At 66.3% G+C, this 25,220-nt stretch overlaps 3 protein-coding genes across 3 annotated transcripts in view; 1 reads left to right on the top strand and 2 right to left on the bottom strand.

Annotated features, from left to right (window-relative positions):
- KRI1 (KRI1 homolog) overlaps window positions 1–1,754 on the bottom strand; it is a 14,677-nt gene extending 12,923 nt beyond the window's left edge. The window contains 1 exon segment of the mRNA XM_077787658.1: window positions 1,695–1,754. Within this exon segment, the coding sequence (XP_077643784.1) occupies window positions 1,695–1,754 (60 nt within the window).
- Window positions 1,755–1,758: 4 nt separating this feature from the next.
- Window positions 1,759–15,160, top strand: RFX1 (regulatory factor X1; the record flags this gene model as incomplete). Its single annotated transcript, XM_077787657.1, is given in 15 exon segments — window positions 1,759–1,902; window positions 4,042–4,223; window positions 6,792–6,838; window positions 6,841–6,910; window positions 6,987–7,026; window positions 7,028–7,103; window positions 7,184–7,302; window positions 7,382–7,470; window positions 7,889–8,040; window positions 8,657–8,754; window positions 9,649–9,798; window positions 11,692–11,900; window positions 13,108–13,261; window positions 14,213–14,258; window positions 14,627–15,160. Coding segments are annotated over 15 exon segments (1,806 nt in total), but the record flags the coding sequence as incomplete, so codon positions are not given.
- A 1,446-nt stretch (window positions 15,161–16,606) lies between these two features.
- LOC110481531 (DDB1- and CUL4-associated factor 15) lies at window positions 16,607–24,728 on the bottom strand. Its single transcript, XM_077787656.1, has 13 exons — window positions 24,600–24,728; window positions 23,420–23,517; window positions 22,826–22,958; window positions 22,152–22,258; window positions 21,750–21,886; window positions 21,479–21,649; window positions 20,411–20,851; window positions 20,240–20,331; window positions 20,009–20,137; window positions 18,929–19,014; window positions 18,759–18,863; window positions 17,990–18,105; window positions 16,607–17,381 (listed from the first exon to the last, which is right to left on the bottom strand). Exons 1-13 carry the CDS (start codon window positions 24,726–24,728, stop codon window positions 17,326–17,328), a joined length of 1,800 nt encoding a protein of 599 aa, XP_077643782.1. The 3' UTR covers window positions 16,607–17,325.
- Window positions 24,729–25,220: the final 492 nt, after the last annotated feature.

The raw sequence follows: 25,220 nt of genomic DNA, 5'->3' as shown, positions 1-25,220 counted from the left end.
GTCGGGGTCCCCTGAGCCCCACCCCGCACCCCCAGGTGCAGCAGCTCCCCCCGGTGCAGCACGTCTTTCCCCGCCCCCTTCGTGGAGGGGGGGGATGGGGCCTACACCCCCCCCGGCGGCATGTGAGAGACCCCTCCCCCACCCCGAGACCCCTCCCCCACCCCCGAGAGCCCTCCCCACCCCCGAGCCCTCCCCCACCCCACTGACCCCTCCCCACCCCCGAGACCCCTCCCCACCCCGAGACCCCTCCCCACCCGAGACCCCTCCCCACCCCCGAGACCCCTCCCCACCTCACTGACCTCCCCCACCCCGAGACCCCTCCCCACCTCACTGACCCCTCCCCCACCCCGAGACCCCTCCCCCACCCCGAGACCCCTCCCCACCCCCGAGACCCCTCCCCACCCCCGAGACCCTCCCCACCCCCACTGACCCCTCCCCACCCCCGAGACCCCTCCCCACCCCCGAGACCCCTCCCCACCCTCACTGACCCCTCCCACCCTCACTGACCCCTCCCCACCCCTGAGACCCCTCCCCACCCTCACTGACCCCTCCCCACCCCTGAGACCCCTCCCCACCCCGAGACCCCTCCCCACCCTCACTGACCCCTCCCCCACCCCGAGACCCCCTCCCCACCAGCAACCCCTCCCCACCCCCGAGACCCCTCCCCACCCCCGAGAACCCCCCCACCCCCACTGACCCCTCCCCACCCCCGAGACCCCTCCCACCCCCGAGACCCCCTCCCCACCCTCACTGACCCCTCCCCACCCTCACTGACCCCTCCCCCCACCCCTGAGACCCCTCCCCACCCTCACTGACCCCTCCCCCACCCCTGAGATCCCTCCCCACCCCCGAGACCCCTCCCCACCCCCGAGACCCCTCCCCCACCCCCGAGACCCCTCCCCACCCTCACTGACCCCTCCCCACCTCACTGACCCCTCCCCCACCCCTGAGACCCCTCCCACCCTCACTGACCCCTCCCCCACCCCCGAGACCCCTCCCCACCCCCAGACCCTCCCCCACCCCCGAGACCCCTCCCCACCCTCACTGACCCCTCCCCCACCCCGAGACCCCCTCCCCACCCCGGAGAACCCTCCCCCACACCCGAGACCCCTCCCCCGAGACCCCTCCCCCCACCCCCACTGACCCCTCCCCACCCTCACTGACCCCTCCCCACCCCCGAGACCCCTCCCCACCCCCAAACCTTCCTGACCCCCAAGACACCGAGACCCTCCCCACCCCAAACCTGCCGGACCCCCCCGAGACCCCTCCCCACCCCCGGGACCCCTCCCCACCCCTGCTGACCCCCCCCTTGCCCTCCCCCACCCTGAGGGCTCTCCCCTCCCCCACCCCTCGGGGTCTCCCCCCCGCCCTCCCCCACCCTGAGGGCTCTCCCCTCCCCCCACCCCTCGGGGGTCTCCCCCCCTGCCCTCCCCCACCCTGAGGGCTCTCCCCTCCCCCCCTTACCCTCCCCCACCCCTCGGGGTCTCCCCTCCCCCCCCCGCCCCCCCCCACTGAGGGCTCTCCCCTCCCCTCTCCCGCATGCCGCTCGGGCTCGTTCCCGTTCGCCGAGGCTCCTCTCTTCGCCCAGAACTCGGGGGCTACTTCGAGGGGGGGGAGGGGCGGCCCCGGTGCAGCCCAGCCCCCCCCGCCGCCCCCTCCCCCCCCCCCGGCGCCCCCCGCCCCCTCCGGGGCGCCCCGCCCCCCCGGCGGCGCCCTGTTCGTGGGGGGGGCGGCGCGGGGGGCGGGGCGCCCATCCTGGGGGGCGCCGCCCGCCCCCCCCCCGCGGCGCCCCCCGCGGGCGGGGCCGCGACCCCCGGCGGGGGCGGCTTCGCCATCCCGGGGGGCTACGGGGGCGGCGGGGGGGCGGCCTACGCACACACCACCCGCGCCTCGCCCGCCACGGTGAGAGACGGGCAGCGGGGGGCATTTGGGGGGTCTGGGGGGGATTTGGGGGGCTAAAGGGGATTTGGGGGGAAATTGGGGGGGTTGGGGGGAGTTCGGGGGGTCTGGGGGGGGTTTGGGGGGAAATTGGGGGGGTTTGAGGGGAGATTGGGGGGTCTGGGGGGGTATTGGGGGGGAAATCAGGGGCTTTGGGGGGAGATCGGGGGGTCTGGGGGGGGTTTGGGGGAGCCTAAAACGGGATTTGGGGGGAAATTGGGGGGGTTTGGGGGGAGATCGGGGGGTCTGGGGGGAGATTTGGGGGGGTCTGGGGGGGATTTGGGGGGGCTAAAGGGGATTTGGGGGGAAATTGGGGGGGTTTGGGGGGAGATCGGGGGGGTTTGGGGGAGATTTGGGGGAAATTGGGGGTTTGGGGGGAGATCGGGGGGTCTGGGGGGGGATTTGGGGGGTTTGGGGAGAAATCGGGGGGGCTAAAGGGGATTTGGGGGAAATCGGGGGGGTTTGGGGGGAGATCGGGGGGGGGTTTGGGGAGAAATCGGGAGGCCTAAAGGGGATTCGGGGGGGGATCGGGGGGGTTTGGGGGAGATTGGGGGGTTTGGGGGGAGATTTGGGGGGAAATCAGGGGGTTTGGGGGGAGATCGGGGGGTCTGGGGGGGGATTTGGGGGGTGTTTGGGGAGAAATTGGGGGGCTAAAGGGGATTTGGGGGGGATCGGGGGGTTTGGGGAGAAATTGGGGGATTGGCGGGGAGATAGGGGGGTCTGGGGGGATTTCGGGGGTTTGGGGGAGATCGGGGGTCTGGGGGGGATTGGGGGGAATCAGGGGGTTTGGGGGGAGATTTGGGGGTCTGGGGGGGGATTTGGGGGGAAATTGGGGGGTTTGGGGGGAGATTGGGGGTCTGGGGGGGGATTGAGGGGGTTTGGGGAGAAATCGGGGATTGGGGGGGAGATCGGGGGGGTTTGGGGGGAGATCGGGGGGTTTGGGTTTCAGGATGCTGGGATTCGGGGAGCAGGGCTGTTTCCGGGTGGGGATTTTTGGGGAGCAGGGCCGTTTCAGGGTGCTTTTCGGAGCGCAGGGGAGTTTCGGGGTGGTTTTTGGGGCTCAGGGCTATTTCAGGGTGGTCTCTCGGGGTGCAGGGCCGTTCCGGGGTGGTTTTTTCGGGGTGTAGGGCCATTTCCGGGGTGGATTCTTGGGGTTCAGGGCCATTCGGGCTGGTTTTTTCGGGGTTCAGGGCTATTTCAGGGTGGTTTTTCAGGGTTCAGGGCCGTTCCGGGCTGGTTTTTCAGGGTTCAGGGCCTTCCGGGTGGATTCTCGGGGTTCAGGGCTATTTCAGGGTGGTCTCTTGGGGTTCAGGGCCGTTCCGGGGTTGGTTTTTTGGGGCTCAGGGCTATTTCAGGGTGGTTTTTCGGGGCTCAGGGCCGTTCCGGGCTGGATTCTCGGGGTGCCGGGCCCGTTGCGGGCTGGTTTTTTCGGGGTTCAGGGCCATTCCGGGGTGGATTCTCGGGGCTCAGGGCCATTCCGGGCTGGTTTTTTCGGGGTGCAGGGCCGTTCCGGGCTGGATTCTCGGGGCTCAGGGCCATTCCGGGCTGGTTTTTTCGGGGTGCAGGGCCGTTCTGGGGTGGATTCTTGGGGTTCAGGGCCATTCCGGGCTGGTTTTTTCGGGGTTCAGGGCTATTTCAGGGTGGGTTTTCAGGGTTCAGGCTGTTCTGGGCTGGTTTTTTCGGGGTTCAGGGCTGTTCCGGGCTGGTTTTTCAGGGTTCAGGGCCGTTCCGGGCTGGATTCTCGGGGTTCAGGCCGTTGCGGGCTGGTTTTTTCGGGGTTCAGGGCCGTTCCGGGCTGGTTTTTTCGGGGTTCAGGGCCGTTCCGGGGTGGTTTTTTTGGGGCTCAGGGCTATTTCAGGGTGGTTTTTTCGGGGCTCAGGGCCGTTCCGGGCTGGATTCTCGGGGTTCAGGGCTGTTCCGGGCTGGTTTTTTCAGGGTTCAGGGCTGTTCCGGGCTGGTTTTTTCGGGGTGCAGGGCTGTTCCGGGCTGGTTTTTTCAGGGTTCAGGGCCGTTCCGGGCTGGATTCTCGGGGTTCAGGGCCATTCCGGGCTGTTTTTTTCGGGGCTCAGGGCCGTTGCGGGGCGCGCTGACCTGTGCCCGCAGGTGCAGTGGCTGCTGGACAATTACGAGACGGCCGAGGGCGTGAGCCTGCCCCGCAGCGCGCTCTACTGCCACTACCTGCTGCACTGCCAGGGCCACAAGCTGGAGCCCGTCAACGCCGCCTCCTTCGGCAAGCTCATCCGCTCCGTCTTCATGGGGCTGCGCACGCGGCGCCTCGGCACCAGGTCTGCCAAACGTCCCGGAAACAGCCGGGAATTGTCCCGAAAATAGCCTGAAATTGTCCCGGAAACAGCCGGGAATTGTCCCCAGATGTCCCCAAACTGTCCCGGAAACAGCCGGGAATTGTCCCCAAATTGTCCCGAAAATAGCCTGAAATTGTCCCGGAAACAGCCGGAATTGTCCCCTAAATAGTCCCGAAAATAGCCTGAAATTGTCCCGGAAACAGCCGGGAATTGTCCCGGAAACAGCCGGGGAATTGTCCCCAAACTGTCCCCAAACTGTCCCGGAAACAGCCGGGAATTGTCCCCAGATTGTCCCGGAAACAGCCGGGAATTGTCCCCAAATTGTCCCCAAATTGTCCCGAAAATAGCCTGAAATTACCCCGAAATTATCCCAAAAACAGACGGGAATTGTCCCGAAAATAGCCTGAAATTGTCCCGGAAACAGCCGGGAATTGTCCCCAGATTGTCCCCAAACTGTCCCGGAAACAGCCGGGAATTGTCCCCAAATTGTCCCGAAAATAGCCTGAAATTGTCCCGGAAACAGCCGGGAATTGTCCCGGAAACAGCCGGGAATTGTCCCCAAACTGTCCCAAAAACAGCCGGGAATTGTCCCGAAAATAGCCGGGAATTGTCCCCAGATTGTCCCAGAAACAGCCGGGAATTGTCCCTAAATTGTCCCGAAAATAGCCGGGAATTGTCCCCAAATTGTCCCCAAATTGTCCCAGAAACAGCCGGGAATTGTCCCCAAATTGTCCCGAAAATAGCCGGGAATTGTCCCAAATTGTCCCCAAATTGTCCAGAAAACAGCCGGGAATTGTCTCCAAATTGTCCCAGAAACAGCCGGGAATTGTCCCCAAATTGTCCCGAAAATAGCCTGAAATTACCCCAAAATTATCCCAAAAACAGACGGGAATTGTCCCGAAAATAGCTGAAATTGTCCCGGAAACAGCCAGGAATTGTCCCAAATTGTCCCCAAATTGTCCCAAAAATAGCCTGAAATTACCCCAAAATTATCCCAAAACAGACGGGAATTGTCCCGAAAAAGCCTGAAATTGTCCCGGAAACAGCCGGGAATTGTCCCCAAATTGTCCCCGGAAACAGCCGGGAATTGTCCCCAAATTGTCCCGGAAACAGCCGGGAATTGTCCCGGAAACAGCCGGGAATTGTCCCAAATTGTCCCCAAATTGTCCCGGAAACAGCCTGGAATTGTCCCCAAATTGTCCCGAAAATAGCCGGGAATTGTCCCCAAATTGTCCCCAAATTGTCCCCAAATTGTCCCAGAAACAGCCGGGAATTGTCCCCAAATTGTCCCGGAAACAGCCGGGAATTGTCCCCAAATTGTCCCAAATTGTCCCCAAATTGTCCCAGAAACAGCCGGGAATTGTCCCCAAACTGTCCCGAAAATAGCCTGAAATTACCCCAAAATTATCCCAAAAACAGACGGAATTGTCCCCAAATTGTCCCGAAAATAGCCTGAAATTACCCCAAAATTATCCCAAAAACAGACGGGAATTGTCCCGAAAATAGCCTGAAATTGTTCCGGAAACACCCAGGAATTGTCCTGAAATTATCCTGAAAATATCCCAAAATTATCTTGAAAACAGCCTGAAATTATCCTGAAATTATCCCGAAAACAGCCTGAAATTATCCTGAAAATATCCCAAAAATAGCCTGAAATTGTCCCGAAATTATCCCGAAAACAGTCTGAAATTGTCCTGAAATTATCCTGAAAATAGCCTGAAATCCTGAAAATATCCCAAAATAGCCTGAAATTATCCGTAAATTATCCAGAAAATGTCCCAAAAAATATCCTGAAATTATCCTGAAAATATCCTGAAACTATCCAGGAGATGTCCCGAAAATAGCCTGAATTTATCCTGAAAAATGTCCCGAAAATATCCAGAAAATGTCCCGAAAACAGCCTGAATTGTCCTGAAAATGTCCCGAAAGTATTCTGAAAACAGCCTGAAATTATCCCAAAAATATCCTGAAATTATCCCCAATTATCCTGAAAGTGTCCCAAAAATATCCCAAAATTATCCTGAAAATATTCCCAAATATCCTGAAAACCTCCTGAAAATAATCTTGAAAATAATCCTGAAGTTATCCTGAAATTATCCTGAAAATAGTCTGGAACTATCCTGAAAATACCCCAAAAAAATCCTGATAATATCCCCAAAAATCCTGGAAATATCCCAAAAAAAAATCCTGAAAATACCCCCAAAAAAATCCTAAAAAAATCCCGAAAATATTTTTAAAATACCCCAAAAAATCCTTAGAACATCCCAAAAAAATTCCGAAAATACCCCCAAAGAAACCCCCCAAAAAAATTCCCAAATTCCCCCCAAAATTCCCCCAAATCCCGCGGTGAGCGCCGCCGCCGCAGCGCCGCCTGCTGGGCGCAGGGCGCCATTGCACCCCAGCCAGGGGAGACCCCCGAAGTGCCCGGGGGGGTCAGCCCCCAAAACCCCCAAAAATCCCCCAAAAATCCCCCAAAATCCACCCAAACTCCCCCAACTCCCCCAAAATCCCCCCAAAACCCCCGTAACCCCGAGCGCCCCCGTTTTCCAGGGGGAACTCCAAGTACCACTACTACGGGCTGCGCATCAAGGCGGGCTCGCGCTGCTGCGGCTGGTGGAGGACCAGCAGCACCTGGCCATGCGGCAGCAGCCCTTCGCGCAGAAACAGCGGTGAGCAGCCCCCCGAAACCCCCGGGAGCCCCCCAAAACCCGCCGGCGCCCCTCACCCCTCCTGGCCCCCCCACAGCCTCAAACCCGTGCAGAAAATGGAGGGGGGGGTCACCAACCGGCGTCTCCTCGGCGCCGGCCGCCCCCGGCGTCCCCGACATCAGCGCCCAGGTGCAGCAGTACCAGCAGTTCTTGGGTGAGTGCCCCCCCAAAAATCGCCTCCCCAAATCCCCGAGGATTTTGGGGTTCCCTCGTGACACCCCCAAATCCCCGCAGACGCCTCCCGCTCGCTGCCCGAGTTCCCCGAGATCGACGTGCAGGGCAAGGGGCTCCCCGAGGGCGCGGGGCCGGAGGACGTGCGGGCGTTCCAGCAGCTCTACCGGGAGCACTGCGAGGTGGGGGAGCCCCCCGAACCCCGCAGCGACCCCTCCCCGCACCGGGGGACCCCCCTGAGCCCGCTGTGCCCCCCAAAAGGCCATCGTGGACGTGATGATCAACCTGCAGTTCTCGCTGGTGGAGACGCTCTGGAAAAGCTTCTGGCGCTGCAGCGGCGAGAGCGACGCGTGAGGAGGGGGCCCCGAAACTCGAGGGGGGTCCCCGAGTTTTGGGGAGGGGGTTTGAGGGCTGGGGGGGGGTACGTGGGACAGCAGATTTGGGGGATCACGGGTTTTGGGGTGACCCCGTTCCCTCTGCCTCCAGGGGTTGGGGGTCCCTCGGTTTTCGGGGGGAGCCCAAAGCCCCTCTCCCCGGGGGTTGGGGTCTCCCAGGTTTCGGGGAGCCCAAAGCCCCTCTCCGTGGGGGTTGGGGTCTCCCAGGTTTTGGGGTGAGCCCAAAGCCCCTCTCCCCGGGGGTTGGGGTCTCCCAGGTTTCGGGGGGAGCCCAAAGCCCCTCTCCCCGGGGGTTTTGGGGGGGAGCCCAAAGCCCCTCTCCCCGGGGATTGGGGGTCTCCCGGGTTTCGGGGTGACCCCTCTGCGCCCCCAGGCAGGAGGAGGCCGAGCGGCGCCTGCCCCGGCGGCGGCTGCTGCTGCTGGCGCGGCTGGAGCCCGTCCTGCGCTGGGTGCGCGACTGCGACCACGCGCTCTACCAGGGGCTGGTGGAGATCCTGGTGCCCGACGTGCTGCGCCCCATCCCCAGTGAGCCCCGAACCCCAAAACCCCCCGGGAACCCCAAAAACTCCTGAGGGACCCCCCAAACCCGGCACGGCCCCAAAATCACAGATACACAGCCCAAAACCCCCTGGGAACCCCCCAAAAACTCCTGAGGGACCACCCAAACCCGGCACGGCCCCAAAATCACAGATACACACCCCAAAACCCCCCGGGAACCCCCCAGGAACTCCTGAGGGACCCCCCAAACCCGGCACGGCCCCAAAATCACAGATACACACCCCAAAACCCCCCGGGAGCCCCCCAGGAACTGCCCAAATCTGCCATGGGTCCCAGAAACCCACAAAACCCCCCCAGGGGTCCCCAAAACCCCCTCAGGAACCTCCTGGATTTGGCACGACCCCAAAACCCCCCCCAAGAACCTTCCAAAATCCCCCCCAGATTTTCTAAACCCCCCAAGAAACCCCCAAAAACCCAAAAAAAACCCTAAAACCTCCCAGGGACGCCCCCAAACCCAGCATGAACCCCCTAACCGAGACCGAGATTTCCTCAAACCCACAAAAATTCACCGTGCCCCCCCAAACCCTGCCGTGCCCCCCAAACCCTGCCGTGCCCCCCAAACCCTGCCGTGCCCCCGTTGCAGGTGCCCTCACCCAGGCCATCCGGAATTTCGCCAAGAGCCTGGAGAGCTGGCTGGGCAACGCCATGGTCAGCATGCCCGAGGAGCTGGTGCGGGTCAAGGTGCGTGTGGGGGGCCCGGGGGGTTTTTTGGGGGGTCCCCGGGGCTTTTTGGGGGGTCCCCGGGGCTTTTAGGGGGGTCCCCGGGGCTTTGGGGGTGAGTTAGGTGTCTTGCAGATGGGTTTGGGGGGACCCTGGGGTCTCTTTGGGGGGGTCCTGTCCTTTTCAGGAACCCTGGGGGGCTCTGGGGGTGTCCCCCCGAGTCCCGCAGACGTTTGGGGGGGCTCACGGTGGGTCTGGGGGGGTCCTGAGGTGCCCCCCATGCCCTGGGGGAGCCCCCCCTGTGCCCACAGGTCCCCGCAGGGTGGGCGCTCGCCCAGGTACAGCCGCCTCTGCTGGGCCCTGCGGTGCTCTGGGGGGTCTCCGGGGGTTCCCGGGGGTTTCTGGGGGTCTCCGGGGGTTCCCGGGGGTTTCTGGGGGTCTCCAGGGGTCCCCGGGGGTCCCCGGGGGTTTCTGGGGGTCTCCGGGGGTTTCTGGGGGTCCCCGGGGGTCTCTGGGGGTCTCCGGGGGTCTCTGGGCATACCCGGGGGTCTCCGGGAGTCCCCGGGGGTCTCTGGGGGTCTCTGGGGGTTCCCGGGGGTCCCCGGGGGTTTCTGGGGGTTCCCGGGGGTCTCTGAGGTGCCCCGGGGGTCTCTGGGGGTCCCCGGGGGTCTCTGGGGGTCTCTGGGGGTCTCCGGGGGTTTCTGGGGGTCTCTGGGGGTCTCTGGGGGTCTCCAGGGGTTTCTGGGGGTCTCCGGGGGTTCCCGGGGGTCCCCGGGGGTCTCTGGGGGTTCCCGGGGGTCTCTGGGGGTCTCCGGGGGTCTCCAGGGGGTCTCTGGGGGTTCCCGGGGGTCTCTGGGGGTCTCTGGGAGTCTCTGGGGGTCTCCGGGGGTCTCTGAGGTGCCCCCCTGCCCGCAGGCCGCCGCGGCGGGCGCCTTCGCGCAGACCCTGCGCCGCTACACGTCCCTGAACCACCTGGCGCAGGCGGCGCGCGCCGTGCTGCAGAACACGGCCCAGATCAGCCAAATGCTCAGCGACCTCAACCGCGTGGACTTCGCCAACGTGCAGGTCCGGCACCCCGAAAGCGGGCTGGGCACCCCGAAAACGGGGTGGGGACCCCGAAAAATGGGATGGGGACCCCGGAAACGGGGTGGGGACCCTGAAAAATGGGGTGGGGACGCTGAAAAATGGGGTGGGGACACTGAAAACAGGGTGGGGACCCCAAAAAATGGGGTGGGGACCCCAAAAATGGGGTGGGGACCCCGGAAACGGGGTGGGGACCCTGAAAAATGGGGTGGGGACGCTGAAAAATGGGGTGGGGACACTGAAAAATGGGATGGGGACCCTGAAAATGGGGTGGGGACCCCGAAAAATGGGATGGGGACCCCGAAAAATGGGTTGGGGACCCTGAAAATGGGGTGGGGACCCTGAAAAATGGGGTGGGGACACTGAAAAATGGGATGGGGACCCCGAAAATGGGGTGGGGACCCCGAAAAATGGGATGGGGACCCCGAAAAATGGGTTGGGGACCCTGAAAATGGGGTGGGGACCCCGAAAAATGGGATGGGGACCCCGAAAATGGGGTGGGGACCCCGGAAATGGGATGGGGGCCCCGGAAAATGGGGTGGGGGCCCCGAAAATGGGGTGGGGACCCCGAAAATGGGGTGGGGGCCCCGGAAACCGACTGGGGACCCCGGAAACAGGCTGGGGACCCTGGAAACAGGGTGGGGACCCCGGAAATGGGGTGGGGGCCGTGAAAAAGGGGGTGGGGACCCCAAAAACTGGATGGGGACCCTGAAAAATGGGATGGGGACCCCAAAAAGGGGTGGAGACCCCGAAAAACGGGATGGGAGGGCACAAAACACCCTCCACCCAAAATAGGGATGGGAGGCACTGAAATGGGGATGGGAGACCCCAAAACAGGATGGGGGACCCAAAATGGGGCGGGGGGACCCCGAAATGGGGCTGGGGAGCACACAGTGGGGATGGGGACCCCGAAACGGGCTGGGGGGGCGCTGAAATGGAGATGAGGGGACTCCAAAATGGGGATGGGGACCCCAAAATATCCCACTGCCCTCCCGGATCCGCAGCCCCTGAGCTGGGGGAGATTCCCGGTGCCGTTCCCGGTTCCCGGGCTCTCTCCGGTGCCGTTCCTGATCCCGGGGGCGGTTCCTGGGGCGGTTCCCGATCCCTGGGGCGGTTCCCGGGGTTCTCTCCGGGGCTATTCCCGGTGCCGTTCCCGGTTCCTGGGGGCTGTTCCCGGTTCCCGGGGGCGGTTCCCGATCCCGGGGGCGGTTCCCGGTGCCGGTTCCGGGGCTCTGTCCGGTTCCCGGGCTCTCCCGGGGGCGGTTCCCGGTGCCGTTCCCGGTTCCCGGTGCCGTTCCCGGTTCCCGGTGCCGTTCCCGGTTCCCGGGGGCGGTTCCCGGTGCCGTTCCCGGTTCCCGGTGCCGTTCCCGGTTCCCGGTGCCGTTCCCGGTTCCCGGTGCCGTTCCCGGTTCCCGGGGGCGGTTCCCGGGGGCGGTTCCCGGTTCCCGGTGCCGTTCCCGGTTCCCGGGGGCGGTTCCCGGTGCCGTTCCCGGTTCCCGGAGCCGGGCTATCCCGGGGGCGGTTCCCGGTGCCGTTCCCGGTTCCCGGTGCCGTTCCCGGTTCCCGGTGCCGTTCCCGGTGCCGTTCCCGGTTCCCGGTGCCGTTCCCGGTTCCCGGGGGCGGTTCCCGGTGCCGTTCCCGGTTCCCGGTGCCGTTCCCGGTTCCCGGTGCCGTTCCCGGTTCCCGGTGCCGGGCTCTGTCCCAGGCTCTCCCGGGGGTGGTTCCCGGGGGCGGTTCCCGATCCCGGGGGCGGTTCCCGATCCCGGGGGCGGTTCCCGGTGCCGTTCCCGGTTCCCGGTGCCGTTCCCGGTTCCCGGTGCCGTTGCCGGGCTCTCCCGGGCTGTCCCGGTGTCCCGAACGGCCGTGCCCCCGCAGGAGCAGGCGGCCTGGGTGTGCCGCTGCGAGGCGCGCGTGGTGCAGCGCCTGGAGCAGGACTTCAAGGCCACGCTGGGCCAGCAGCACTCGCTGGAGCAGTGGGCGGCCTGGCTGGACGCCGTGGTGGCGCGGGTGCTGCGCCCGCACCTGGGCACGCCCGGCCTGCCCCGCGCCGCCAAGCTCTTCCTGCTCAAGTGGTCCTTCTACAGGTGAGCGGCGAGGAACGGGCCCAAAATGGCCCAAAAACGGCCCAAAAATAGCCCAAAAATGGCCCGAAAACAGCCTGAAAATGGCCCAAAAATAGCCCGAAAAATGGCCCAAAAATAGCCCAAAAACGGCCTGAAAACGGCCCAAAACCGGCCCAAAAACAGCCCGAAAATGGCCCAAAAACGGCCTGAAAATGGCCCAAAAATCAGCCCAAAAACGGCCTGAAAACGGACCAAAAACAGCCCGAAAATGGCCCAAAAACGGCCTGAAAATGGACCGAAAATCAACCCAAAAACTGACTGAAAATAGCCCGAAAAATGGCCCAAAAATCAGCCCAAAAACGGTCTGAAAACGGACCGAAAATCAGCCCAAAAACGGGCCAAGAAACAGCCCAAAAACGGACTGAAATCACATGGGGACAGCTCAAAAACCAGCCCAGAAACGGCCCAAAACCAGCCCAAAAAACAGCCCAAAAACGGCCCAAAAACGTCCTGAAAACGGCCCAAAAAACAGCCCGAAATCACATGAGGACCGCTCAAAAAACAGCCCGAAAACAGCCCAAAATCAGGCGGAAAAAAGCCCAAAAACCAGCCCAAAAACGGCCCAAAACCAGCCCAAAAACGGCCAAAAACCAGCCCAAAACCAGCCTGAAATCACACGGGGACAGCTCAAAAACCAGCCCAAAAACGGCCCAAAACCAGCCCGAAAAACAGCCCAAAAACGGCCCAAAAACGTCCTGAAAACGGCCCAAAAAACAGCCCGAAATCACATGGGGACAGCTCAAAAAACAGCCCGAAAACAGCCCAAAATCAGGCGGAAAAAAGCCCAAAAACCAGCCCAAAAACGGCCCAAAACCAGCCCAAAAACGGGCCAAAAACCAGCCCAAAACCAGCCTGAAATCACACGGGGACAGCTGAAAAACCAGCCCAAAACCGGCCCAAAAATAGCCCAAAAATAGCCCAAAACCAGCCCGAAATTACACAGGGACAGCCCAAATCCAGCCCAAAACTAGCCCAAAATCACACGGGGAGCGCCCAAAACCAGCCCAAATGACGGGGACAGCCCCCCTGACCCCCAGTGCCCCCCGTGCCCCCTGCCCCGTGCCCCCTGACCCCTGACCCTTGCCCCCTGCCCCCTGAGCCCCAGTGCCCCCTGACCCTTGCCCCCTGACCCCTGACCCCTGCCCCCTGACCCGTGGCCGTCCCCCAGCTCCATGGTGATCCGGGACCTGACCCTGCGCAGCGCCGCCAGCTTCGGCTCCTTCCACCTGATCCGCCTGCTCTACGACGAGTACATGTACTACCTGGTGGAGCAGCGCGTGGCGCGGGCGCGGGGCACCTGCCCCATCGCCGTCATGGGCGAGGTGGGCACCTGGGGGGCACCTGGGGGGGTCCAGGGCAGGATTTTGGGGGGCTCAGGACAGGTTTGGGGGGGTCCAGGGCAGGTTTGGGGGGTTCAGGACAGGTTTGGGGGACTTCAGGGCAGGTTTGGGGGGGTCCAGGGCAGGTTTGGGGGGTTCAGGACAGGTTTGGGGGGCTTCAGGGCAGGTTTGGGGGGCTCAGGGCAGGATTTTGGGGGGCTCAGGGCAGGTTTGGGGGGATCAGGGCAGATTTTGGGGGGTCCAGGGCAGGATTTTGGGGGGCTCAGGGCAGTTTTGGGGGGTTCAGGGCAGGTTTGGGGGGCTCAGGACAGGTTTGGGGGGCTTCAGGGCAGGTTTGGGGGGCTCAGGGCAGGATTTTGGGGGGTTCAGGGCAGGATTTTGGGGTCCAGGGCAGGTTTGGGGTGTTCAGGGCAGGATTTTGGGGGGTTCAGGGCAGGATTTTGGGGCTCAGGGCAGGTTTGGGGGGTTCAGGGCAGGATTTTGGGGGGCTCGGGGCAGGTTTGGGGAGGTTCAAAGCAGGTTTGGGGGGGCTCAGGGCAGGATTTTTGGGGGTCCAGGGCAGATTTGGGGGGCTCAGGACAGGATTTTGGGGGGTTCAGGACAGGTTTGGGGGGGCTCAGGGCAGGATTTTGGGGTTCAGGGCAGGTTTGGGGGGGCTCAGGCTGGTTTTTAGGGGCTCACAGGAGGTTTGGGGGGGTTCAGAGCAGGTTTGGAGGATTCAGGGCAGGTTTTGGGGGGCTCAGGTGAGGTTTTGGGTTGTCCAGGGCAGGTTTGGGGGGTTCAGGGTGGTTTTTGGGGCTCAGGTGGGGGGTTTTGGGGTGACGCTTTTGGGGGGTTTTGGGGTGACACTTTTTGGGGGGGTTTAGTGGCGTGACCCTCCCCCAGCCCCCCAAAATCCCGAATCTGACCCCCCCCTTTGCTCCCCCTCCCCAGTTCGCCAACCTCACGAGCTCCCTGAACCCGCAGGACCCTGACAAAGGTGGGTGACCCCCGAAAACGGGGAGGGTCTCGGGTCTCTGTTCTCGGGTCTCGGGTCTCGGGTCTCGGTTCTCGGGTCTCGGTTCTTGGGTCTCGGGTCTCTGTTCTCGGGTCTCGGTTCTTGGGTCTCGGGTCTCGGGTCTCGGTTCTCGGTTCTCGGGTCTCGGTTCTCGGTTCTCGGGTCTCGGGTCTCGGGTCTCGGGTCTCTGTTCTCGGGTCTCGGTTCTCGGGTCTCGGGTCTCGGGTCTCTGTTCTCGGGTCTCGGTTCTCGGTTCTCGGGTCTCGGGTCTCGGTTCTCGGGTCTCGGGTCTCGGTTCCCGGTTCCCGGGTCTCGGGTCTCGGTCCCGGTGTCTGAGCCGCTCCCCGCAGATGAGGAGGACGAGGAGGACGACGAGAGCGACGAGGAGCTGCCGCCGGAGCTGCCGCCGGAGCTGCCGCCGGAGCTGCCGCCGGAGCTGCGGCTGCCGGGCGGCCCCGGCCCCGGCCCCGGCCCCGGCCCCGGCCCCGGCCCCGGCCCCGCGGCGCTGGAGCCGCCGCCGGCCAAGCTGGCCCGGGCCGACCCGCGCGGGCTCCTGGTGCCGGCGCTGCCGTCCAGCTGAGCCCCCGCGGGGGCCGCTCGTGCCTTACGGACCGGCACCGCACCGGGACCGGGATGGGATCGGCACCGGGACCTGATCGGGACCGGCACCGGGACCGGCACCGCACCGGGACCGGGATCGGGATCGGGACCGCGCCGGCACCGGCACCGCACCGGGACCGGGACCGGCACCGGACCGGGACTGGAACCGCGCCAGGACCGGGACCGGCACCGGGACTGGGACCGGACCAGGACCGGGACCGGCACCGGGACTGGAACTGCGCCAGGACCGGGACCGGCACCGGACCGGGATGGGACCGGGACGGGACCAGCACCGGAGCGGGACTGGAACCGTGCCGGGACCGGGACCGCGCTGGGACCGGGACCGGACCGGGACGGGACCGTGCCGGGACCGGGATCAGCACCTGGACCGGGACCGGACCGGGACTGGAACCGCGCCGGGACCGGGATCGCACCTGGACCGGGACCGGACCGGGACGGGACTGTGCCGGGACCGTGATCAGCACCTGGACCGGGACCGGACCGGGACCGCGCCAGGACCGGGACCGGACCGGGACTGGAACCGTGCCGGGACCGGGACCGCGCCAGGACCGGGACCGGACCGGGACTGGAACCGCGCCGGGACCGGGACCGCACCTGGACCAGGACCGGACCGGGACCGCGCCACGACCGGGATCGGCACCGGGACTGGAACCGTGCCGGGACCGGGACCGGACCGGGACCGCGCCAAAGCCCGACCGGGGCCGGGGGTCCCGCGGGGGGGGACGGGGACGCCGCGGGGGGGGGAGGGCGAAAATCCCCGCGGGGACCCCCCCCCGCCCTGCCCCTCCCCCGCAGTGCCAACCCCCCCCGCTGCCTTACGCCCCCTCCCCTCCCCTCCCCCCCCGCATGTCGGGCCCCCCCGCGCTTCGCCTCCCCCCCCGTACTCGATTTTGGCGTTTTTCGATCATTTTGTGCTTTTGCCCCCCCCGGGGGGAGGGGCTGTGTCCGTGGCCGCCCGTGTGGAAATTGGAGCCAAGCCTGGAATTCCTGGGGGGGCGGGGGGCGCGGGGGGGGCGGGGGTGGGCGGGGGTCTCACCCGCGCCCCCCCCCCGCCGCGCGTGCCCCCCGCCCCCTCGCCCCCCCCTGCAGACGCTGTTTTTTACCTTTTGTAGCTTCTTTGTAAAAGGAATAAAAAGCAACGGCGGTGTCGGGCCGGCCCTGCCTGCACGGGGTCACCCCCAAAATCCCCAAAATGAGCCCAAAATCTGCCCCCAGAATCCCCGAAGTGAGCCCCAAATCCCTGTCACCGAAATCTCCAAAATGAGCCCGAAATCTGCCTCCAAAATCCCCGAAATGAGCCCAAAATCCCTGTCACCGAAATCCCCGAAAAGAGCCCCAAATCTGCCCCCAAAATCCCCAAAATGAGCCCCAAATCCTGGCCCCCAGAATCTCCAAAGTGAGCCCCAAATCTGCCCCCAAATCTGCCCCCAAAATGAGCCCCAAATCCCTGTCACCAAAATCCCCGAAATGAGCCCCAAATCTGCCCCCAAAATCCCCGAAGTGAGCCCCAAATCCCTGTCACCGAAATCCCCGAAATGAGCCCCAAATCCCTGTCACCGAAATCCCCGAAATGAGCCCCAAATCCCTGTCACCGAAATCCCTGAAATGAGCCCCAAATCTGCCCCCAAAATCCCTGAAATGACCCCAAATCTGCCCCCAAAATCCCCGAAATGACCCCAAATCCCAGCTGATCCAGAAGTGGCCCGAGGTGGAAATGGGAGTTTTTATTTTGGGGAGGGGGGATTTGAGATCCTCCCCCCGCCCACCGCCAGCGTAAAACACTGAACGGCAAAAGGAGAGGGAAAAACATTGAAAAAAAGGAAAAAAGGGAAAAAAAGGGAAAAAAGGAAACGAAAGGCCCCAAAGGGGGCGGGGCTGGGTCCGTGTCCATGTGGAGAAGGATCCAGGTGTGACAGCGGGGTCCAGGTGTGTCCCCAGGTGACGCCCTGGGTATCCCCAGGGGTGTCCCAGGTGTGTCCCCAGGTGTCACAGCAGGATCCAGATGTTCCCAGGGGTGTCCCCAGGTGTCACAGCAGGATCCAGGTGTTCCCAGGTGTCCCCCCCAGGTGTCCCCGGGTGTCCCAGCAGGATCCAGGTGTTCCCAGATGTTCCCAGGGGTGTCCCCAGGTGTCCCCAGGTGTCACAGCAGGATCCAGGTGTTCCCAGGTGTCCCCCCCAGGTGTCCCCGGGTGTCCCAGCAGGATCCAGGTGTCCCCAGGGATGTCCCCAGGTGTCCCAGCAGGATCCAGGTGTTCCCAGATGTTCCCAGGGGTGTCCCAGGGATGTCCCCAGGTGTCCCCGGGTGTCCCAGCAGGATCCAGGTGTTCCCAGATGTTCCCAGGGGTGTCCCAGGGGTGTCCCCAGGTGTCACAGCAGGATCCAGGTGTTCCCAGATGTTCCCAGGAGTGTCCCCAGGTGTCCCCAGGTGTCACAGCACGATCCAGGTGTAGCGCTCGTTGTCCGCCAGAACCTTCAGGGAACAGCCTGGGGGGGAGGGGAGGGGAAAAGCAGCGATGGGGGAGGGGCAGGGAGACCCCAGACCCAGGCACGACCCCCAGAAAATCACCCAGGACCCTCCCAAAGGTCCCCAAATTCCCCCAGGACCCCTGGGAGCTCTCAGATCCCCCCCAGACCCTTCCAGAACCCTCTAAACTCCCCCAGGACCCCCTGAGACCTCCCCAGGGTCCCCCCAGCCCCTCCAGGGACCCCCCAAACTCCCCCAGGACCCCCCAGACCCACCCAGGGACCCCCAAACTCCCCCAGGACCCCCCAGACCCACCCAGGGACCCCCAAACTCCCCCAGGACCCCCCAGACCCACCCAGGGACCCCCAAACTCCCCCAGGACCCCCCAGACCCACCCAGGGACCCTCCAGACTCATCCGGGGCCCCCCCAGGGACCCCTCCCAGCCCGTCCAGGACCCCCCAAACTCCCCCAGGACCCCCTCAGACCCCCCCAGGACCCCCTAAACTCCCCTAAGACCACCCAGACTCCCCCAGGGACCCCCTCAGACCCCACCAGGGACTCCCCAGACCCCCCCAGGGACCCCCAAACTCCCCCAGGACCCCCCAGGACCCCCCAGCCCCTGCCCACCCTTGTGCAGGGCCTCGTTGGTCATCCTGTGCACGCCGCGCCCGGGCGCCTCGGGCACGAGCCAGCGCATCACCGTGTCCACGCAGCCCTTGCGGTACGAGCTCCACACGCTGCCGCTGCCGCGGCGGGTCGGGGGCGGCCGGACCCCGGGGACCCCCAAAACCCCAGAGAGACCCCCACGGGGACCCCCACAGGGACCCCCAAAACCCCAGAGAGACCCCCACGGGGACCCCCACACCCCCAGAGAGACCCCCAGATCCCAGAGGGACCCCCAAAACCCCAGAGAGACCCCCAGACCCCACAGGGACCCCCACAACCCCAGAGAGACCCCCACAGGGACCCCCAAAACCCCAGAGAGACCCCCAGACCCCACAGGGACCCCCAGAGGGACCCCGGGGTCCCCACGGGCGCTGATGCCCTGCAGGGTTTGGGGCACCCCAAGAACGGGCGCTGCCGAGGGGGGCTCGGGGTGATTTGGGGGGATCTGGGGGGAGATCGGGGAGGTTTGGGGTGATTTGGGGAGGTTTGGGGGGATTTGGGGAGGTTTGGGGGGATTTGGGGAGGTTTGGGGGGGGGCTCAGGGAGGTTTAAGGGGGCTCAGGGTGGGGCACAGAGAGTTCGGGGAGGGGTCCCTGAGCCCCTCCAGAAGCACAAGAAGCGCTCCGGGGGTCTCACCCAGCACCCCCAGAATGGAACCAGCGCCCCCAGCCCCACCCGAGCACCCCAAATCCCCCCAGGTGTCCCCCAGCCCGAACCCGCTGCCCCTCACCTGGTCTGGCCCCTGACCTCGGTGAGGTCGCCCACCCCCACGGTGGCGAAGGCGCCGCTGTTGAGGTCCCAGGCCACCTTGAGGCTCGTGTGGTACGTCCTGGGGCTGCCAAGGGGGGGTCAGCACCGGGCGGGCCCCGGGGGGCTTCGGGGGACCCCCGCCCCGCTCACCGGAGCTGCCCCTGCTCGTCCGGGGAGGGGAAGGCCAGCAGCAGCAGCCCGATGTTGATCACCACCTGGCCGGTCTCGGGGCACACCTGGGGGCACACACGGGGCTGGGTGGGGTTTGGGGGTACCCAGGGGGGGCTGGGGGTACCCAGGGGGGTTTGGGGGTATCCCAGGGGGGCTGGGTGGGGTCTCGGGGTACCCAGGGGGGTTTTGGGGGTACCCAGGGGGGGCTGGGGGTACCCAGGGGGGCTGGTCAGGGTTTGGGGGTACCCAGGGGGGTTTGGGGGCACCCAGGGGGGTCTGGGGGTACCCAGGGGTGTTAAGGGGTCCCGTGGGGTCTCTGGGTGGTCTCAGGGTGGGTCTCGGGTGTCTCTGGGTGACCCGGGGGTCTCTCAGGGGGTCCCAGGGGTCCCAGGGGTCCCTGGGTGACCCGGGGGTCTCTCTCAGGGGTCCCGGGGGGTCTCTGGGTGACCGGGGGGGTCTCTCTCAGGGGTCCCAGGGGTCCCAGGGTGACCCGGGGGTCTCTCTCAGGGGTCCCAGGGGTCTCTGGGTGGTCTCAGGGTGGGTCTCAGGTGTCTCTGGGTGACCGGGGGGGTCTCTCAGGGGGTCTCAGGTGTCTCTGGGTGACCCGGGGGTCTCTCTCGGGGGTCCTAGGGGTCTCTGGGTGACCCGGGGGTCTCTCAGGGGGTCCCAGGGGTCTCTCTCGGGGGTCCCAGGGGTCCCAGGGGTCTCTGGGTGACCCGGGGGTCTCTCTCGGGGGTCCCGGGGGGTCTCTGGGTGACCCGGGGGTCTCTCTCGGGGGTCCCAGGGGTCCCAGGGTGACCCGGGGGTCTCTCTCAGGGGTCCCAGGGGTCTCTGGGTGGTCTCAGGGTGGGTCTCAGGTGTCTCTGGGTGACCGGGGGGGTCTCTCTCAGGGGTCCCGGGGGGTCTCTCTCGGGGGTCCCAGGGGTCCCAGGGGTCTCTGGGTGACCCGGGGGTCTCTCTCACGGGTCCCAGGGGTCCCTGGGTGACCCGGGGGTCTCTCTCACGGGTCCCGGGGGGTCTCTGGGTGCCCCGGGGGGGGTCCCGGGGGTCCCTGCCCACCTCGAGGATGACGATGTCGTAGTCGCTGAAGGAGCAGAACTGCCGGGCCCAGGCGGCGTCGTTGCGGATCACCTCGTTGATGACGTACTCGAAGTCCAGCGTCAGCTGCTCCACGGTCAGGAACTGCCCCTGGGGGCGGGGGTCAGCGCCGCCCTGCCCCCCCCAGCCTTGGGGGTCCCCTGGGGTCCCCCCAGCCCCACCCTCGGGGGTCCCGGGGTCCCCCAGCCCCACCTGCGCCGTGGCTCGCTCCCGCAGCGGCCTCAGGCTGCGGCCGCTCAGGTCGGTCACCACGAAGGGCAGCGAGATTTTGTCATCCTCCAGCTCTGGGGGGGGCACGGGGGTCACCCCGGAGCCGGGGGGCGCCCCCAGCCCCCCCCGGGACCCCCCGGGACCCCCACTCACCCTCGGGGGGCTCCCCGGGCTCCAGCACGTAGCGCAGCTTGGTGTAGTTGACGTAGCCGGGCTCGGGGGGGGTCCCGGGGTGGGGAGGGTCCCCCGGGGGGCTCCCGGGCGCCGGGGGGGGGGTCTCGGGGGGCGCCCCGCGGGGGGAGGGCGGGGGGTCATCGCCCCCCTCCCCGGGACCCCCCCCGGGCCCCCCCCCGGCGCCCTGGGCCCTCCGGAACAGGTCGGCCACGAACTCCTTGGCTTTGGCCACCGCCAGGGACGGGGGGTCCGGGGGCAGCTCGGGGGGCTGCGGGGGTCCCGGGGGGGGCTGCGCGGCCGGGGGGAAGCCCCCAGACCCCTCCAGCTGCTCGGGGGGCTCCGGGGGGGCGTCCTCCCCCCTCCGGCCGGGGCCCGGGGGGTTCCGGCGCCGGTAGAGGATCTGCTGGGAGCTGCTGTCACCTGCGGGGGACGTGGGGGTCAGCGGGGGTCCCGGGGGGTCCTGGGGGGTCGGGAGGGTTTGGGGGTCCCAGGGGGTCCTGGGGGGGGGGGTCGAGGGGGCTCGGGAGGTTTTGGGGGTCCCAGGGGGGCTTGGAGGGTTCTGGGATCTCCCCATGGGTTTGGGCAGCTCTGGGGAACTCGAGAGGTTTTGGGGATCCCGGGAGGGGGCTCAGGGGGTCCCAGGGGGATTCAGGGGGTCCCGGGGGGGTCCCAGCGGTCCCAGGGGGATTCAGGGGGTCCCGGGAAGGGGTCCCAGGGGACTCAGGATGCTCAGGGTGTCCCAGGGGAAGCTCAGGGGGTCCCAGAGGTCTCAGGGTGTCCCAGGGGAAGCTCAGGGGGTCCCAGAGGTCTCAGGGGGTCCCAGGAGAAGCTCAGGGGGTCCCAGAGGTCTCAGGGTGTCCCAGGGGAAGCTCAGGGGGTCCCAGAGGTCTCAGGGTGTCCCAGGAGAAGCTCAGGGGGTCCCAGAGGTCTCAGGGTGTCCCAGGAGAAGCTCAGGGGGTCCCAGAGGTCTCAGGGGGTCCCAGAGGTCTCAGGGGGTCCCAGGGGAAGCTCAGGGGGTCCCGGGGGGGGTCCCGGGGGTCCCGGTACCCGCGGGGTGCACGGCGATGGCGCAGGCCACCAGGGAGAAGCTGGTGTTGAGCAGCACGACGTGGTCCTTGCGCAGCTGGAAGGCGGGCTGGAAGGTGGGGAAGGGGTACACCACCTGGAACTTGGTGTGCAGCAGGAAGCCGTGCCGCAGGCACGCCCGGGGGGCTTCGCCTGGGGGCGGGGGGCGTCAGCGGGGCGCCCCGGCCCCCTCCCCAAAGAACCAGAACCCCCACGCCGATGGGGGGGAGCTCAGGGGGCTCAGGGGGCTCACCGGGGGTCTCCCCAGCCCGCCGGCAGGCCGGGCAGTGCCGCGGCGGGGGCACGGCCACGGCGCTGACGTAGATGTCGCGGTGGTTCTCGTCGCTCATCAGCATGGCGCTCACCTGCAGCCCCGGCGCCGAGCGCGTGCTGCGGCACGGGGCGCGGGACACGGGGCGTCACCCGGGGCGCCTGGCACACCCGGGCACACCCGGGGCACACCCGGGCACACCCGGGGCACACCCGGGTACACCTGGGCCACACCCGGGGCGCCTGGCACACCTGGGCACACCTGGGCATACCCGGGGCACACCCAGGTACACCTGGGCCACACCCGGGGCGCCTGGCACACCCGGGCACACCCGGGCACACCCAGACCACCCCCGGGCACCCCGGCAGGGCAGGTGGCACCCACTTGAAGCCGAAGACGATGACCTTGTCGCTGTCCCCGGGCCACTCGCACACCGTCAGGTACAGGTCGCTGTAGATCTCCTCGTCCTGGAACAGCCGCACCTGGCGCACCTGGCGGGGCGGGGCCGGCACCGCCGTCACCTGAGGGGCCCCGGGGTCCCTGCCTGCCCCTGGGATGTCCCTGGGATGTCCCCAGCTGTCCCCAGGTGTCCCCAGGCTGTCCCCAGGTGTGCCCGGGTGTCCCCCAGTGTCCCCAGGAGCCCCCAGGTGCCCCCAGGGTGTCCCCAGGTGTGCCCAGGTGTCCCCAGCTGTCCCTGGGATGTCCCCAGGTGCCCCCAGCTGTCCCTGGGATGTCCCCAGGTGCCCCCAGGTGTGCCCAGGTGTCCCCCAGTGTCCCCAGGTGCCCCCAGGATGTCCCCAGGTGTCCCCCAGTGTCCCCAGGTACCCCCAGGCTGTCCCCCAGTGTCCCCAGGCTGTCCCCAGGTGTGCCCTGGCTGTCCCCAGCTGTCCCCAGGAGCCCCCAGGCTGTCCCCAGGAGCCCCCAGGTGCCCCCAGGCTGTCCCCAGGTGTGCCCTGGCTGTCCCCAGCTGTCCCTGGGATGTCCCCAGGTGCCCCCAGGATGTCCCCAGGTGTCCCCCAGTGTCCCCCAGTGTCCCCAGGTGCCCCGGGAGCCCGCACCAGGCGCAGCTTGCTGTGCACGTTGAACTCCCACCAGTACAGGTGGTACAGGTAGAAGGAGAAGTCGTCCCCGGAGCTGCTGGTGTAGGACAGGACGTAGCGGCCGCACTTGGAGAAGCCCAGGAAGATGTGCCTGGGGACCCCAAAACGGGGCAGGGAGGTGAAAAAGGGACTCCAAAAAGGGGCCAGGCAGGTGAAAAAGGGACACACAGAATCGGGGAGACACCAAAACGGGGCAGGGAGGTGAAAAAGGAACCCCAAGATGAGGCAGGGAGGGCACACAGGGACCCCAAAATGGGCACAGAGAGGTGACAAAGGGACACACAGAACAGGGGTGACACACAGAGGAAGAGTCACCCCAGAGCCCCCAGGGACATGGGGACCCCAGAGGATTTGGGGCCCCCCCCTGCAGATTTGGGGTCTCTCTCGCAGATTTGGGGTCTCTCTTGCAGATTTGGGTTCCCCCCCTGCAGATTTGGGGTCCCTCTCGCAGGTTTGGGGTCCCCCCCTGCAGATTTGGGGTCTCTCTTGCAGATTTGGGGTCCCCCCCTGCAGATTTGGGGTCCCTCTCGCAGGTTTGGGGTCCCCCCTCACCCTGCCCACAGGAACTCCACGTCCACGATGCTCTTGAGGGCGACGCAGACGCGCGGCGGAAGCTTCCGGAACAGCCGGGGCGAGAGCTGCCCGCTGAGCTGGGGGGCACGGGGGGTCAGGGACCCCCAAAACGTCCCCCTGACACCCCCAGACCCCTCAGACACCGCCAAACCCCTCAGACACCCCAAACCCCTCAGGACCCCCCAAAACCCTCAGGGCCCCCCAGACCCCTCAGAAACCCCCCAAACCCCTCAGACACCCCCAGACCGGAGTTCCCCCCTCAGCTCCCCCACCCCATCTTGGAGACCCTCCACCGTGTCTGCACCCCCTCAGAACCCCTCACAGCCCCCTCAGAACCCCTCACAGCCCCCTCAGAACCACTCAGAGCCCCTCACAGCCCCCTCAGAGCCCCTCAGAACCCCTCACATCCCCCTCACATCCCCCTCAGAGCCCCTCACATCCCCCTCACAGCCCCCTCACAGCCCCCTCAGAACCCCTCACATCCCCCTCACAGCCCCCTCAGAGCCCCTCACAGCCCCCTCAGAACCCCTCACATCCCCCTCACAGCCCCCTCAGAACCCCTCACATCCCCCTCACAGCCCCCTCAGAACCCCTCACATCCCCCTCACAGCCCCCTCAGAACCCCTCAGAGCCCCCTCAGAACCCCTCAGAGCCCCTCACATCCCCCTCACATCCCCCTCAGAACCCCTCACATCCCCCTCACAGCCCCTCACATCCCCCTCACAGCCCCCTCACAGCCCCCTCAGAGCCCCTCACATCCCCCTCACAGCCCCCTCAGAACCCCTCAGAGCCCCTCACATCCCCCTCACATCCCCCTCAGAGCCCCTCACAGCCCCCTCAGAGCCCCTCACAGCCCCCTCAGAACCCCTCAGAGCCCCTCACAGCCCCTCACATCCCCCTCACATCCCCCTCAGAACCCCTCACATCCCCCTCACAGCCCCTCACATCCCCCTCACATCCCCCTCAGAACCCCTCACATCCCCTCACATCCCCCTCACAGCCCCCTCAGAGCCCCTCACAGCCCCTCACATCCCCCTCACAGCCCCCTCAGAACCCCTCACAGCCCCCGCCTCAGCCCGGCCCCGTTTCCCCTCAGCCGCCCCCATCCCTCCCTCAGCGCCCCCCCCCATCCCCGCACCCCCCAGCCCGCCGCGCGCACCCGGACGCGGTCGAGCTGCCGGACGAGGTGCTCGCGGCGGCCCCGGGGCGCGGTGCCGGGCGCGGCCGGCCCCGCCGTCCCGCGTTTCCCTCCGGGGCCGCCCCGCTCCGCTTTCGAGCTCGGCGCCATTTTCCCGGCCCGGCCGCTTCCGGCGCGCCGCGCGCCGCGCCCGCCCCGCCCGCGCCGCGCCACGACTGGTCGCCGATGCACCGCCCGCGAAGCTCATTGGTTGGGGCGTACGTCAATCGCCGGCGCGCCCCGCCCCCACGCGGCGATGCAACCAATGGGAATCCGGCAGCCACAATGCGATTGGCTGCTCTCCGTGCCCGTCTGTTCTGGCGGGGTTGTCATGGAGACGGGACAGCGCGAGGGCGGGGCCGAGCGGTGGGCGGGTCCCCTGCCGTGATTGACAGCTGGGGGCGCATGGGGAGTAACCAAAATCCACGTTTTTCCGCTTAAAAGCTTTATCGTAATTATAATTAATGATAATAATCTTTGAGAGCGCCCGGAACAGCCCCTCCCCTACAGGCACTTGGGGGGGATCCGCTTTGGTGGGGAGGGGGACACGGAGTGGGGGGGAAAAAGTGCTTTGGGTGGGGGGGGACACGCGGACCCGGGTGG

Source organism: Lonchura striata, chromosome 21 (assembly GCF_046129695.1).
Source record: "Lonchura striata isolate bLonStr1 chromosome 21, bLonStr1.mat, whole genome shotgun sequence".
Lineage (NCBI taxonomy): Eukaryota > Metazoa > Chordata > Aves > Passeriformes > Estrildidae > Lonchura > Lonchura striata.
This window is presented reverse-complemented; position numbering and strand designations above follow the sequence as displayed.